Source organism: Takifugu rubripes, chromosome 2, assembly GCF_901000725.2.
Source record: "Takifugu rubripes chromosome 2, fTakRub1.2, whole genome shotgun sequence".
Lineage (NCBI taxonomy): Eukaryota > Metazoa > Chordata > Actinopteri > Tetraodontiformes > Tetraodontidae > Takifugu > Takifugu rubripes.
This window is the reverse complement of record NC_042286.1, coordinates 12,987,374-13,003,568: the sequence shown is the minus strand read 5'-3', so window position 1 is coordinate 13,003,568 and position 16,195 is coordinate 12,987,374. Positions and strand designations below refer to the sequence as shown.

Genomic DNA, 16,195 nt, shown 5'->3' with positions numbered 1-16,195 from the left:
AATGATGTTATATTTATATGTGTTATATTTATATTGGCTTTAAATTGTCACTGATATTTGTCAGTTTGGGTTCTGGGTAAAGGACCCATTTCATAACGTTAATCTTTACATTTTCTTCTGCATTTGTCAGACAACCTAATCGCGGTTATTGGGTTGAGTTCACATGAAGGTTTGGGCTCTATATCAAGAGACGTTCGGGTTCAGTGACGTCAGCAGCGTTTATTTTGAAAGGACCCTCCCGGAAGCTCTTCGGTGTCCTCGCGGCAGACTGGTGGGTGACGTCTCACCGGTAGGTTCCTCTGACCGGACTGACCGCTTGACTCGGCTCCGCTCCGGAGCATCTCTGCGGCCGGGCTTCGCTCTCTCCCTGGCGCCTGTGGGTCTGACGCCGCGGACCGAGTCGTCCAGCGCGGGGCAGGACTCGGAGCGGACGCTGCTATTTCCGCAGGGGGGTGATGTGGATGTAGTCTGGTACCGACCGGACCAGGAGCCCAAGGGACCCAGCGGAGGAGACGCGGGGACCTGTGAACATCCCGCCGCGGTGGAGCTTCCGGCAGACCGACATGATGCGTTCAGAATTTAGCTTTTCTCCGACAATGTCACCATCAAGGAGACGCGGCTGAGACACCTGCTGTTCGGCTCGAGTCCCCGCTGACCGCCGCTGGTCAGAGAGCTCACGGTCCTCGCTAGCATTAGCCTCGGCATGAGCAGAACCGGACTCTCCTGTCACGACTGACCGGGCTTTGGGGGGGAGGGGGGTGGGTGGGAGGTGGCGGCGGCGCCGGCGGTGCGAGTGGCGGACACGTTTGGATCTTTGAATGCCAACCGGTCCTCGCACCGGATTCCGGTCGGAGCGGCGGAGGAGGAGGCGGAGAAAGGAGGCGCAGCGGCGTCAGCCGCGGCTGCGGGGAAGCGAACTGACAACCTTCTCCCCGGGGGGAGAGAAGCAGGCAGGCGGCCAGAGCGGGATGTGAAGATGGATGTAGCGTTGCTTCTACTGTGGCTGTTCACCGGCTCCCTGCAGAGCGTGCACGGCCAGGGCGTGTACGGTAAGCGCGTCACCTGTGCACGTAAATGTTGAAATTGGAAGGTGTTTTTTTTTTTTTTTTTTCCCAGCCACCGGTTTGACCTTGCGAGGGATTTTAAAGCATCCTGTGCGTGCGCGCGCGACGCTGCGCTCCTACCTGGCTTAGAGGCACAACAGGTGTGTCCCCGCCCACCTGTAAACAGGAGGGGTCTGACCACGTGATGCACCTGTGTCCCTTATTCAGGCCACGGCAGGAAGGTTGGGGGTTCGATTCCAGGCTTGCAGCCTCGTTCGGCTTCCTCTATATGTTTGATTTCCTACTGTTCTCTGGTTTGTGCGCGCGTGTGCGCGTGCGCGTCGGGCCGCTGACCCGCCTCACCTGATGACCCGTTGGTAGATGAAGGCACGGACAGATGTTTGCTTGTATGCACTGTATGCACCGGCGTGTGGCTGTGCAGATGTGCACATCTGTATAGCGACGTTGCCCAGATGTGCTGGCAGCATCCTGACTGGAGGCTCCGCCCCCTCCCATGGTCAGTCTTGGCGTGTGCTGGCTCGTGTCCTCCGTCATGCTTCAGCTCGGTGTCTACGTCATGTGACCCGTGCTAGGACGGGATCCCTGCAGCGGGATCCCTTCTTCCCGTTCCCTGGTTAGTTAGACTGTTATAACGCCTGTTATTAACGCCCGTTATAACGCCTGTTATTAACGCCTGTTATAACGCCTGTTATTAACACCCGACCGAATGAAGTCCGTTTGCTCAGCGTGTCCCGGAACTGTAGATTTACGCTGAATCCGGCTGATGTGTTGTTACAGGTCACAGATTATATCACACAATTAACAGTGACGCGGCAGACAGGAAATGACAACACTAATCTGCTTCTGGGGGGGGGGGGGTGGTGAGGGATTTGGAAGTGTGTGTTTTTGTTGCACGTCGCACACGCGCGTCTGTTGTGACCTGACAAACGCAGGGGATTGGAGAGGGACTTCCTGTTTGAGCTTCGCCTCCTGTTTTCATCCGTTCATCCACGGAAAAACGACGGACAAGAGCCGAGTTTGGACCTTTTACTGTCCCGGTCCAGCAGAACAGAACCAGAACCAGAGAGAGAGAACCAGAGTTCTGTATCTGCGGTGACGCAAGTGTTGGTGTTGGTGGGATATCTATCTTTGCGAGGACCTGTTTATCCACAAACCTTAACGGGAGATGTTATCATGACACTAGTACTAGTAATAACAATAGTAATAACAATAGTAATAACAATACTACATCGGGGGGGGGGGGGGGGGGGGGTGCAGATTCACCACTTCATACATGTCTGTGGATGGAAACTGGAGCCCCTGGACAGAAAAGGCCCTGACCCCCACGGGGGATTCAAACCCGCGACCTTCTTGCTGTGAGAGGATATTGATAACCATGGCAACACTGGGATGCCTCTGATTAACGACAGTGGCAACAGTAATAACACTAATAATAATCTAGCTATTGAGGAAACCTCCTCTTCTTCAACCCCCCCCCCCCACTACCCCAGGTCAGCTGGTGCCCCCACACCTGTCCACAGCACCTGGCTCACCTGAACCTGGAAGAGTACCTGGTGGTTCTGGCTGAGGTGGAAACAGGACATCCCAGAACCCAGGAGAACATCTGTGGGGGTGGGGGGTGGGGGGGGGAGGTGCTGAGGTCTGAGCGGTGCAGCAAAGATGGCTCCAGCCCTGAAGAGCACAATGCTCACTGTGATGACATTTAACACAAAAGCTCGCTGCTGGGCTTTGTGTGTGTGTGTGTGTGTGTGTGGGTGTGTGGGGTGTGTGTGTGTGTGTGTGTGTGTGTGTGTGTGTGAAGCCGCTCATGCTGTTGCCTCTGACTGGGTTTGGCTGTGATTCATACAGAACAGAGGAGGTTTACATCCTCTCTGTCATCACTCTGACACATATACGCACGCGTGTGTGTGTGTGTGTGTGTGTGTGTGTGTGTGTGTGTGTTTGATGACTGATGAGGGTTGCTCATCAGATTAGTCACGTTAGCCGCTCAGTGTAGCTCCTGCAGCTCAGTGAGTGATGATGAGGAGTTTAGCAGTGATGATGAAGCAGAGCAACATGTGCTGGCTAAAGCAACAAGCTAATGCAGTGAGACGCCAGGCTGAACATGCTAACACCTCCACGCGCGCAACACGTCAGCTCAGTGAGAGTCGCTAATAGCGGATACCAACACAGCTTTAAGTCAGGGGTTTTCAGTAGCTACAGGCTAACTGGCTAGCATCACCTGACAGCGGTTGAACTGACGGCGCCACGGTCATCAGACCCTCACTGGTACCGTGACAACACCACAGGGTTGTGAAGAGGAAGCTATGTTGATGGAAGTGAGACATAAAGAGTTTTGACCCTTGACCTCTGGCCACCAGCTCCTACTAACAGACTCGCTGAGTGTTGGGATCGATTGCCAGAGCAGGTCAGGCGGCAGGACGTTAGCGAGCAGCAGCTCATCTCCACCTCGGGGAGCCGCGTCGTCCCCGTGCTGGGATTAAGGCCATGCTAGCAGAATAATACCCAGCATGCACTGGGTTTATGTAAGCTGTCGGCGGGCTGAAGCAGCTGCAGCAGAGGAAACAGGTGGAGATGTTGAGAGTGAGTCACGATCGCAGCACGGCCGACATTCACACGTTCATCCGCTCAGCTCACGCTCAGTTACATCATCAACACGGCCAAATGACGTCACTTCCTGTGTCCGTGAGGCAGCGGAGGCTCTCACAGTGACGGGATGACTGACAGAACATCTGGGCAGCGACTGGATTTTCGCATACATCCTTCGTGTGCTGAAACGGGAGCTGCAACAGGATGTGATGTCACAGAGGAAGCATCAATAACAAGCATTGAACACGTGGGTGGAGCTATGTAGGCTAATGCTACGTAGGCTAATGTTCTGCTGGTCCGCTCCAGTGCTAGGACCTTTTTGAGGAACCTTTGCAAAGGGAGGAAAGGATTATTTGTAAAGGTCTGTTTCAAGGGCTTCGCCACGTTTGCGGACTGTCTGTGCTGCTGTCTGTGCTGCTGACCGTGTCATCAAGACAACCGACCAGCCAGCAGATGGGGCCCCCCCCCCCGCTGCCGTTGGTTGGTTGGTTAAAGCTTCCTCCAATCAGAAATCCGTCGTAGGATGGCCTCGGCTCTGTCGGCTGACTCCCATTCACAGTTTGCTTTCTTCTTCCTCATTAAATATGCAGAAGGGGCCCCGTGCCGTCAGCCAATCGGCCGTCCGTGGTTATTTTTAACCGTCCTACTGACTGCGGTTCCCTGCGAGATGGTGTGATCCACAAATAGAGCCGCAGCTCTTACGCAACACGCGGAGATGGTGTAAAAATGGAGTGTGGCATAAATAAACCAGCGGAGTTTAAATCTGAGCTGAGACAGATTCAGGCTGAGTCCGAGATGCTTCTGGCTCTGCCCTGGTTCTGCTTCTGGCCCCAGTTCTGGTCTGAATATTCACCTATTCCCACATCACAAATGGGCAAAAATGTGTAGGATGAAGTAGTTGAGCCTGATCAAAGTTCTGCTCTCTTCTGAACTCTGGTTCCACCAGAACACACATTGATGTCCCCATAACCTGAGGAAAACACAGTGTGTATCCACAGGCACCGGGAGCTAATTTTGATGTGTGTGTGTGTGTGTGTGTGTGTTTGGGGTTGTTGTAGCAGCAGGATGCCTCTTCATCAGCTGCTGTTTTGGGATCTTTAAAGCGACACGCACGCGCACGTGCGCGGATTCTTACACGTTTGCTGGGAGTGATGTTGACAGCTCAGTAACCAGAGTGTGTTTGTGTTGGTGGTGTGATTCACCTGCGCCGTGTGTCCCACTGGGAAGGTTGTGTCTCTGCGGTACAGTCAGGTGACCTCTACTGTACCTGGGAAACAGGTCACAGATGAATGACGTCAGCGTTGGTTATTTGGATAAAACCCGATAAACGATCGGTCAGTAACATTGATTGGTCAGCCCACTCCAGCCTCCAGCACCTCCACGTTGCAACGCCCGTGTGTGCACGTGCACGTGCGCCTCTGTGTGTGTGTGTGTGTGTGTCTGGGTTATTGCAGAGAACACGGGGATTAAACTAATACCTGGTGTTTGAAGCAGGAAATGGAAGCCAGAAAGGATGAAGGGATGGAAGCTGGGAGGATACTGATGAAAGAGTCTAAAAGCTCACATGGAAGAGAGGAATTCAGGTCATTTGGACATTTTTCTGCGCGTGTGCGTCATCAGAAACAACAACTGAAGGAGCCAGAAGAGATAAAGCAGAGCTCCGGTCCAGGAACACCTGAAATAAAACTCCTTCTTTCTCACATCAGAATAAATCAATAAAGCCTCACATTCGCCCGACGCCAGAGCAATGAAACATCCCAGTCAAACGTTAATTTCATCTTCGGTTTTGATCCGGGCGACGAATCAGCTGAACCGTGCTGTGCTCCTCTGCAGCGCCCCCTACTGTCCGCATCATCCACCCCAGGCAGCCGTGCAACCTGCAGGAGGAGCGTTACACCGAGAGAGTCTTCACCATCAGAGAGGGAGCTACACTGGAACTGCAGTGTCTGGTGACTGGGCACCCACGCCCACAGGTGACACACACACACACACACACACACCACGCCATAATCCGTCCACCCTTTACAGAAACACTGTTGCAAAAATGACCAAACCTGCCTGAAGGACATCATAACATCACCTGATCAGTGTTTGCAGTCGGACCTTCAGTCATTCACTGGCTGTTCTTCAGCACAATGAGATATTGGGCTAATAAGGAGCAGTTGTTTCCATGGCAACAGCTGAATATTTTTGCCCGAGTTTTTACAGTATGTTGTAGTTGTGTTTCATGACATGAAAAAAAAGAGCCACAATAAATAAAGAGGGAATATTCAAGTAGGATATTTTAAGATGGAAATAAAGTTTCAACGTCAATAGTTAAATCAAACCCCATTCGCGTGCGTACTTCACTGTCAGGCCAGACTGTGGGACAAAATCAAAACACAGAGGTGACAAATCAGACTCGGGAGTGTGTTTTTATGAGACATCATAAAAGATTTTGCTGCGTTTTTCATTTTGAAAATTCGGTCTTGTCACAAAGTGTTTTAAAATCATGTTGACTCTGTTACTGGTGATCAATAATCAATAATCATCTACGTGAAACTGTCTGTTTGTATGACTCCACCCCCCAAAACCCCCGCTGTCAGCCTGCTGCAGCTATAAATAGCTCAGCTGCTCACACACACACACACACACACACACACTGAGTCACCACAGTGCTCAGCTCCTGCTCTTCATCTTCCTCCTCCTCCTCTCTTAGCTGTGAATCACACTGTAACAAGTGTACAATGAAACCCGCTCTGGTTGTCATAGCAACAAGTCCTTGAAGCCACTGGAAAAACAAATCACAATCAGATATTAATCTCGTCTGATCCTTTTGGAGACCCGATCACTGTGGCGAGTCGGTCGGCTCAAATCTCCAACAGAACTTTTCTTTGTCTGTCTGAAACCAGAGAAGAAGAAGAAGATGAGGAGGAGGAGGAGGCGGAGGAGGGTGAGGAAGGTAAAGCACAACATCGTCCATTTCAAATGACCCGAAGCGTTCATCCCTCCGCAGGTTCGCTGGACAAAGACAGTGGGCGGAGCTTCTGAGCGTCAGGTGGGCCCACCTCTGCACAACGAGACCCTGAAGATCGGAAACATCAGCCGCCATCAGGGGGGGGCGCTATTACTGCAAGGCTGACAACGGCCTGGGCTCACCTGCCATCCACTCCATAAGAGTGGATGTATACTGTAAGCACACACACACACACGCACACACACATGCATAAATAACAGCCACTACACCCTGCAGCTTGTTTTCCACTGCGCTCTGAGTGGTACTTGAATGCATCACAGCTGAGTGCTGCCTTCAGGGCACCTGCACATACAGCGGCAGCGGTGCATCTTGGGAACGGTGCCTCTGTTTACGTTGGTGTCTCAAAATGTGACCAACACACAACCGGTCTGAGTGTGCGGCTAAATTCCCAGTCCTGTTGTCTTCTGGGCTCAGTGGCGCCACAGTGGGAGGAGGTGAGGTGAACAAACTGTCCCGCTTCGCTCCCCCTCAGACCTGGACGATCCAGTCATCTGGGTCCATCAGAGCGTCGGGGAGATGAAAGAGCAGTTCTACTCTGAGCGGACCGTGTTTCTGCGCTGTGCTTCTAATGGGAACCCACCTGTCCGCTACACCTGGAGGCGGGGCCGCGAGGTGCTGAGCCAGGGCTCTGACGCTGGGGTGGAGATCTACGAACCGTTCTTCACACAGGTGAGCAAAGGACGTTCCTGCCTCGCGCTGGCCGTCGAAAGTGATTTAAAACCTTTCGCAAATGAGCCTTTATTGATCAAATATCTTCATCTGAGTTGTATCCATGACAACGGGATCAATGAGCTCTGTTTTGATCACTGATTAGCTGAAGTCAGAGACGGCAGCTCAGACCAAGTTCACAGATGATCTGGAGTATCATCTGGAAGGCCCCATCACCCCCTCCAAATGCCACCCACACGCACACACACACACACACGCACACTTAATGCCGCTTCCTCTTCTTCAGCTTCCTCGTCTGCCAAAAATGCTCACCATCTTTGATGGTGGTCTATTTAAATGTCATCTCATCTGTCGGGGAGGTGGAAATCAGCAGCACCGCTGCCAGATGAGATCAGAATCATGTGACAATGAGGAAAAGAGGTGAGGATGAGGAGAATAAAGGGAGGAAGCAAAGAAAAGACGAGCTTCCAACATATTCAATATAGTCATGAGCCTCCATGTTCCACTGATGTCTGAGTCCCCATGTTCAGACCCTCTCAACCACCCTCACGTGTGGTCCGATTCATTTCCTGTGTGTGTGTGTGTGTGTGTGTGTGTGTGTGTGTGTGTGTGGTTGCAGGGTGAGACAAAGATCCTGAAGCTGAAGAATCTTCGTCCTCAGGATTATGCTGAATATACCTGCATCTCTTCTGTCAGGAACATCTGTGGTATCGGAGACAAGAGCGCCCACTTCAGCCTGACCAACCTAACAGGTGTTTTACACACACACACACACACACACACACACACACACACACATGCTACCTGTTTCTGGGGCTGCAGGTCACTCCACTAATATAAATCATAAATAAAGTAGATCTCTGACCTACAGTGGATCCCGTCTCCCTGCCCCAGGGGCTGATGGGATTTACATGAGTCCAGCCAGGCTAAGGTGGATTGGACTATTTTTATCGCCTCTTTTTTCTTTCTGTGGCTTCACTAAAGTCAACATGAAAGCTGCGGTGTCCGAGGATAACTGTAGGTCAAGTAGAGCACCGTAACCATGGAAACCTAACAGCTTGAAAGTCATGAGTCATGAAACTAGAGAGAGTAAAAAGTTGTCGTTTGTGTTGCACAGCGGCGAAGTCCTCTCTGCATCCACTTTAGATGGATCTGGCTTCTTTCAGGTATTAATAAAACTGTAAAATATTGACATTTTCCCGCCTGATTCCCATTTTCAGAAGTGCTCGTTAAATAATGGAGAGAGCAGCTCCCATCATGCTCTGCTGCTGCTGATTCAAGGACAATCGTTCACACTCTTCTTCGTTCTAACCCCCTGCATCAGCTCCGCCCTCCATTAAACTTCTCCTGGAGGACCCCATGGTCGTGAATCCAGGCGAAACCATTACTCTGGTCTGTGTGGCGTCGGGCGGGGACCCCCGGCCCACCCTGACCTGGGTGAGGCCTGGGGGGGAGGATCTCCCTCGCAGGAGTGTGGTCAATGGGGGCACACTGACCATCCCTGCAGTCACTGTTGAGGAAGGTGGCGCTTACACCTGCCTGGCCTCCAACCACGTGGGCAGTCCTGTGAAGAAGTCCGTCAGTGTCCTGGTCAGAGGTACAGTGGGCGTCGCGCTCTGTCCGTCTTCCTCTCCACACACTTACACAAACGGTGTTATCAGTGTGTGTAAGAAGGACTCTGAAAATTACAGTGTGTATTTGGAGAGTTTGTACCAGCCAGCCATCAAAACAGGGAGACAAATATAGAACAGCCTTTATAATCCAGCAGTGTGTGAGGAGGAGTCCCAGGAACCTTCAGATAGAACCTTTGGTCCTCGTGGATGTCTTGTGTGTGTTCCGTTGGGTTTGTTTAAATGCGTCGGCTGACGTAAGTGGAGCAGGGTGTTCTGGGTAATGTAGTCCGGTGTAGAGAAGACACTGGTTCCCCTCCTTAACACACCAGTCAGATCATTTGATGAAGCTGCGGCGACGACTCAGGTTGTTGATCAAACTGACAGTGTTGCTGACTTCCTGTTCAGGTCTTCGCAAAGGTCGTTTCTGGATCACGCCCGACCCGTACCACAATGACGACAACATCCAGATTGGCCGGGAGGTAAAGATCAGTTGCCAGGTGGAGGCCACACCCCCTGAGGAGCTCCAGTTCATCTGGCTGAAGAACGGTCGGCCTTTGAGGAGCTCTGAGAGGATGGTCATCACCCACACGGACACAAACGTTTCTCCCGGGACCACAAACCTTGACATCATCGACCTCAAGTTCACCGACTTTGGCACCTACACTTGTGTGGCATCGCTGGCAAACGGCGGGAGCCCTGAGATCAGCATTGACGTTAACATCTCATCCACCACGGGTGAGTCAGGTTGGAGGTGCAGCAGTGATCATCTGGAATCAGGTGATCGTCTGTGTGGGTCAGTCTACATCATCCCGCCTCTGCCTGCAGTTCCTCCAGAGCTAACCGTCCCAAGGGGGCGCTCTCATCTCATCGCCCAGGAGGGTGACACAGTGGACCTGCAGTGTCTGGTCTCGGGGAAGCCCAAACCCATCATCCTTTGGTCCCGGGTGGAGGAGAGCAGCGCAGTGGCGGCCGTGGCCCCGCTCACGATGCCCGATGGATCGGCTGAGATGGAGAGTTACGACGGCGTCCTGAGGATCAGCAACGTGACCCGAGACATGAGCGGGACGTACCGCTGCCAAACCAGCCAGTACAACGGCTTCAATGTAAAACCACGAGAGGCTCTCATCCATCTGGTGGTACAGTGTGAGTAACACGCGTGCAGATCTATACCATACACACACATCTATGGACACATGTGTATTTGTAAGGACCTTCACAGACATATGAAGCACTCCTCTGCCCTTCGCCCGTTGGTGCCAGTCAGGGTGTGGACCAGCGACCACCTCAAAACCCTCCTTATTTCTGTTGAGCGTCGTCGTCACAGAGGAGGAAAAGAGCAGAAAATCCTCACGGATCCCCAGAGGAGGGAGGACAAAGCACTCATGAGTCAGTTCTGCTGCACATCTTTGAGCTGCTGAAGTCCTCGGAGATTCTGCTGACCAAGTCTTGATGTTTCTGCACACACAGCAGAATTCAGAGAGCCAGATCCTGCAGGGCTTCACGCACCGAGCAGCCATGCAGAAATGACACTGCTCATGATGCACTGGGGGGGGGCGGTGACATCATCTGTTAATTCTGCAGGTTTAGAATTAGGTCCACGTTGTGATTCTGGACCGGTTCTGGTCCCTGCGGCAGCACAGAGCAGATTACAGGTGAAACATGCTGCAGATTAAAATTTCAGATGATTTTAATCCCACTGAAAAACTGCCGACGGCTAACATGCGTAGCAACGGAGTCGCTAAACGCGTTAAGTATGTCCTGCTGAGGAAAAAGTGCTGATGATGCTCATGAGAAACGTAGAGATTCATAGGAGCTGTGGGTCTTTTTGAAGCTCTCAGGATGACAGTAATCCCTGAGAGTCTGCTGGTTCTGGGGAGGATTACAGGGACGAAAGCGATGAAGACTCAACAACCCCGCTGACGTTTTTCAAGCAAAAAAAACCCTCCTGCCAGATTAGGAACACCTACAATTTTACAGTTTGACGTCAAAAAGATGGTAAATGTTGTGAAACAAGCTGTTTCACCTCCGTTCAACATTCTTATTCAGAAATAGCTCAAAAGACACAAAGAAAAATGAATGTTTTGACGAACATCCGCGATAATCTCTGTCGCAGTATCGAGCTAAAACCCAAATTTCTTGGTAAATCTACAGCGACTGAACAGGGAACTTATGCTTAACCACTAGGTGGCGCCAGATCCCCCATGTTTTTAATCGTGGTAACATTACTTGTGCTGTTTCCTCACAGTTCCTCCTGTGGTGGAACCCACCTTCACGGAGGTTCGGCAGGCTCTGGGTCGAGCCTTCAGCCTTACCTGTCGCCTCCTGCAGGCTCACCCAGCCCGCCTGCTCAGGTACGAGTGGAAGCTGGGATCCCGCCTCCTCACCGTCGGACAGTTCAGTCACCAGCGGGACGACACCACTTACCTGGTGAAGGCATTGAATCGAGAGGGCTACGGCGAGTACACCTGTGACATCACCAATGAGGTGGGGGCAGGGCGCTGCACCTACCTGGTCACAGGTGAGCTGGCTGGACCAATATCTGACATTTGATGATAGATTGTTTGATCGGGGGTCGTATCGAGTTTTAACCCTCCTTATCTGGTCACAAGAACCCTCCGATGAGTATGAGTATGAGGAAAAAGCAGAAGATTAAATATGAGCAGCTCTGGTAATCGATCGATTTGGTTGGTTATTGGATTTATCGGCTGTGTGTAAGCTCCCCGCCGTCTTGTCAAGACTCTGAGACTTCCTGGGAAGCTGTCAGTGATGATAAGCTTCTTACCGGAGACAGGCTGGGTGGGGTTCACGGGCTGAAGCCTCGTACGTTAAGCTCGCAGGGAGGCTGAGGGAAAAAACACGCCGTTAATCAGGAGTAAAACATGACAGAGGCGCTTTTCACCTCAGCCAATCGTAGAGCAGCATGTCCTCCCACTAAAAGGTCACATGACTTCGTGTTTCCATGGGTCAGGTCTAACTACAGATGATGATGATTCTTCTTTTTCTGCATTGTATTACTTCTTTATCGGTTGTATTTTGAACCAGAATGCAGCGTGGGAGTTGTAGTTTTTATGTATTTCTAATCATTTTAAACAGCAACAACTTGACGACCAACATCACTACTTTGAGTAAACATAACTGAGGTTTACGACATTAAACTGCTGTGACGTTCTATGGACCTGAAGTTAAGCGATGATGTAACGACAGAGACGTGCTAATGTGTTGTCAGGTAAGGCTTACGCTCCGGAGTTTTACTACGACGCTCGCAGCGCTCTGTGGCAGAACCGACCGCGAGCCTACGGCTTCAAGCTGCAGTGGACCCAGATGGAGCCCGGCGCTGTGGACCGGATCCTGGCCTATAGATTGGGCTTCAGACAGGTGAGTTTGGACAACACGGGCCTGAGAGTGAGGCTGGTTCCTGAACTTCTTTGTCTTTGACAGATGGGTCAGTCTCATTGGTGGGAGCAACAGATTCCGATAGAAGGAAGCATCCAGAAGGGGGAGCTGCTGACCTACAACCTGACTGAACTCATCAAACCAGAATCATACTTGGTCCGCCTCACCCCCATCACTCGTTTTGGAGAGGGCGACACCACTGAACGCATCATCAGCTACAGCAGTAAGTTGGTCTCCGACAGTTTCCAAAGGAAGCCCTTCCATTTATCATCGTCTGCTGGTCGTGTGATCTCTCCATGTGTTTCATCCTTTTCATCATCCTATAAAAGGTGTTTGACTGACAAAACAAACCCGGAGATTGCTGCTCTAACAGAGCCTTTTTGTCCCTTCACAGCTCCTGTCAACCCACATCTGAGTAAGTTTCTGCTGAAAACATCTGACGGTATATTCTGGATGAATTATTCGTCTGACAGCATCGCAGCCTTTTCTTTTTATAAAGAATATTTTTATAAATATTTTTAACGCCTTGTATTTATTGCCTGATGTGTTCGTATGCCTTGATTGCCCCCATGTGGTGGTTGGATATGTGACCGGAACATCTGAATATTCCCTAAACATGTAGATCAACGGGCTTGACTCTCTCCTGTGTGTGTGTGTGTGTGTGTGTGTGTGTGTGTGTGTTTCATCAGAGGAGTTCCAGTGTGGTTTTGAAGAAGAGGCGATATGTTTGTTCAGTCAGGACAAAGCAGACGAGTTTGACTGGACGCGTCACAGCGCTGCCACGCGAAACACTAAATATACCCCCAACACTGGGCCCAGTTCTGACCACAATGGCTCGAAACAAGGTACACACAGAAACACACACACACAGCAACACACGCGCGCAGATACACAATGTTTCCTGTCACATGTTGCAGGTTATTACATGTACATAGAGACATCCAGACCGCGTCAGGATGGAGACAAAGCGCGTCTTCTGACTCCCACCTTCAACTCAAATGCAAAGAGCTCCGCCTCCCTCAGTAATAGCCCCACCTACTGTTTCTCCTTCTACTACCACATGTACGGCAAACACATCGGTAAGACACTCAAAATCGAGTACTGCTACGAGTACCAGTACTAGCTAGTACCTCTACAACCAATGCTACTCCTTCCCAAACAAATTTTGTGTCTGCAGGAGCTCTAAATGTATTTCTGAGGCAAAAAGGTCCAACGGTGACGGACACATCCGTATGGAGTCTGAGTGGTAACCAAGGAGACCAGTGGCTCCAAGCCAAGGTCAACATCCAGCCAACCACAGCCTTTCAGGTACAAATAGGCTCAGGCCGCTGTGGCTGGGGCTCATTCAGCAACACCTCCAGGAATGAAGTCCTCATGTTGCCAACTTATCGGTGAGTTGATTATCAGATGACAGTTTCACCAGACCGAGGTGGTTTCTTGTTAGATGCTGATCGAGGGAGTCCGTGGGGCCGGCATCGAGGGAGACATCGCCATTGACGACGTCGCCATCCAGGAAGGGGAATGTACACACCCTCCATCCAACAGTGAGCCCGCCCGACCCTGACCCTTCACACACGTTCTGACGCCATAAATTGTCCTTTTGGGATTATTTGTAAGAATATGTCAGTGCTCAAACTTTATCTCTCACTCTCTCTCTGGCTCCTACACAGATCTACGGTCGCTCGGCCACCCGTCATCCCCACATATATGGCCGCTGAGCATCACTCTGAGCATGGTTCTGATTGGCTTTCAGAGGTGACCCCCTCCCCCTGAATATGAGACGCTACTGCCTCCCTCCTCCCAATCCAGCCCTCCTTACCTACCAAAGATGTGGTCAGACATGTCAAATGGCTGACACATAGGGTCAAAAGGCATGCTTACATCCCATCATATTTATTTGAGTTATGAAGCACTTTTAAAATAACAATGGACAGCAGCCAGCTCGCTGAATCTGGCGCCCTTTAACACTCCACAACCATCCAATGGACCACCGCAGAGTGATCTGGAGCGCCCTCTGCCTGCTGGGGGCAGCATGGCCCGCTGGCTCCCCCTCCCCCGATGGTCCTGATTGGTGCTGGAATCGGACATCGTCGGAAAAAGGCCCCCCGTTTCTTTTTTAACCTTTGAAGATTTGGGGTTTTAGGGTCAAAGCACAGAAGGTTCGCGTCTGTCAGTCACTTAGAAGAATGTCAGCCATCGGAGCCCCGCCCCCCCGCCTCTGCCCCGCCCTGCCCCTCCGTCTGCTCCCCCCCGCCCCCCCGCCGATCATCAGTACTGTACTGCGAGGTGGACAGAGTAATGGCTGGTTGTTTTAATGTACTTTAACATTATGAGGCGTGAGGAGCGTCCGTTCTCCGCCACGACATCAAGTGCCTTCAGACTGAAATAAGAGGTCACTGACGACCGCCATTGTCACGGAAATAAAAGGACGAAGTCAATTCTTGTCTCTTAGGGATGATAAAGTCAGTATCTTGTTACCTGATTATGCAGAAAATCCATTTCACAGTTTTTTGATGCGAAGAAGATTCTGGGAAAACTGGTTTAAGAAGAACAATATGCAAACAGGAAGTTTTTAAAATAACCGAGATGCAATCATAATGTGAGAAGCTCCCTGGACATTTCAAAATAAAAGACTTTCTAGTGATGGGATTGGAACACTTCCCTTGAATTTACAAAAGAAGAGTTTCCTGAAGGATACAGTGACTGACGCTACTTTCGCTTATGTATGATTTCATTTTTGATTTCAAGTTCCATTATTTTCTTGTGGAAATCTCAAAGCTTTGGAATATTTGTGTATTTTATTTTTGTGAGCTTGATGTATTCTGAGCATTGATTTTTCAGAAAGCACAAACATGCATATCAGCAGGCATGGACAGAACAGCACACCTGTATGGAAGCTCGTTTAGGACAAATGACATTGTTCTGTTTTCCTCATTTATCTCCTGGAGCCCAGAGGAGAGCAGACAGCAGCCACTGTGAACCCACAGCTCGTTTTGATTTTAAAACCATCCAGTTGTTCCACCTTTAGATGGAAACACTTTGAAAGGAGGCGACTCTCGTTCTGATCACAGGCTTCGGCTTCTGCGCAAGGTTTGACGTCAAAATCCGGTATTATTTGTGCTTATTTTGGAACTGAAATGTCTCTTCTGCAGAGGTTCTCCTTCTCACGTCACTGTTGCGGGAACAATCACCCTCGCGTTATCATTTTTGGAGCAATGTGACCACTGTTGTTTCAGCAGCTGTAAGGGACTCCGTTTGATCAGAATACCTGGAAGTAGTTTATTTTTTATCTATTTCTGACTTCATCAGTGAATCTCTCAGACCTGACAAATATTAAATATGATTTTCTTCGCCCTGTCATGCGGCGACACATTTTATGTTGTTTTTCCACTGCAGCCCCTGACTTTTATTTGTGTTCTCTCCATTTCCTTTCTGTCTGTTAAAAGTTGGCCATCGTTCACAGTAAAACATAAATGCTGACCACATATTGGCTCTCCCTGCCATCAGTCGGAGCTTTAAAACACACCATCGCTTCTTTGTTGTGAAACTCATATTTTATTTTTTTGATGATTGGTTGGTTTTAGGTGTCTTTTTGATGTGTCTCATTGTGGTGTTAATGGGCTTCCATAGATGTGTCAAAAAATACAAAGATGGCGGGGGTCACTGGAGAGGCCACCAAATCCCGACCAACAAGCTGACGTGACTTCACGTCTGGACAGACTACATTTCCCAGAAACCCCTGAAATTATAACAAGACGTTTATCTTTGTAGTAAAAGTCCTCGGACTGAATGAAGAAAGGGAAACTTCATCTGATGTTTATTAATATTATTATAGAAATAAATTGAAAATT

At 50.3% G+C, this 16,195-nt stretch overlaps 1 protein-coding gene across 1 annotated transcript; it reads left to right on the top strand.

The window, feature by feature from the left end:
• The first annotated feature begins 21 nt into the window (after positions 1–21).
• mdga2a (MAM domain containing glycosylphosphatidylinositol anchor 2a) lies at positions 22–16,195 on the top strand. The gene is given in 18 exon segments (XM_029832981.1): positions 22–1,049; positions 5,487–5,626; positions 6,649–6,747; positions 6,749–6,824; positions 7,142–7,338; positions 7,958–8,090; positions 8,663–8,935; positions 9,357–9,686; positions 9,777–10,094; positions 11,197–11,469; positions 12,178–12,326; positions 12,390–12,567; positions 12,739–12,759; positions 13,034–13,189; positions 13,262–13,423; positions 13,522–13,652; positions 13,789–13,888; positions 14,003–16,195. Coding segments are annotated over 18 exon segments (2,910 nt in total). The 5' UTR covers positions 22–976; the 3' UTR covers positions 14,104–16,195.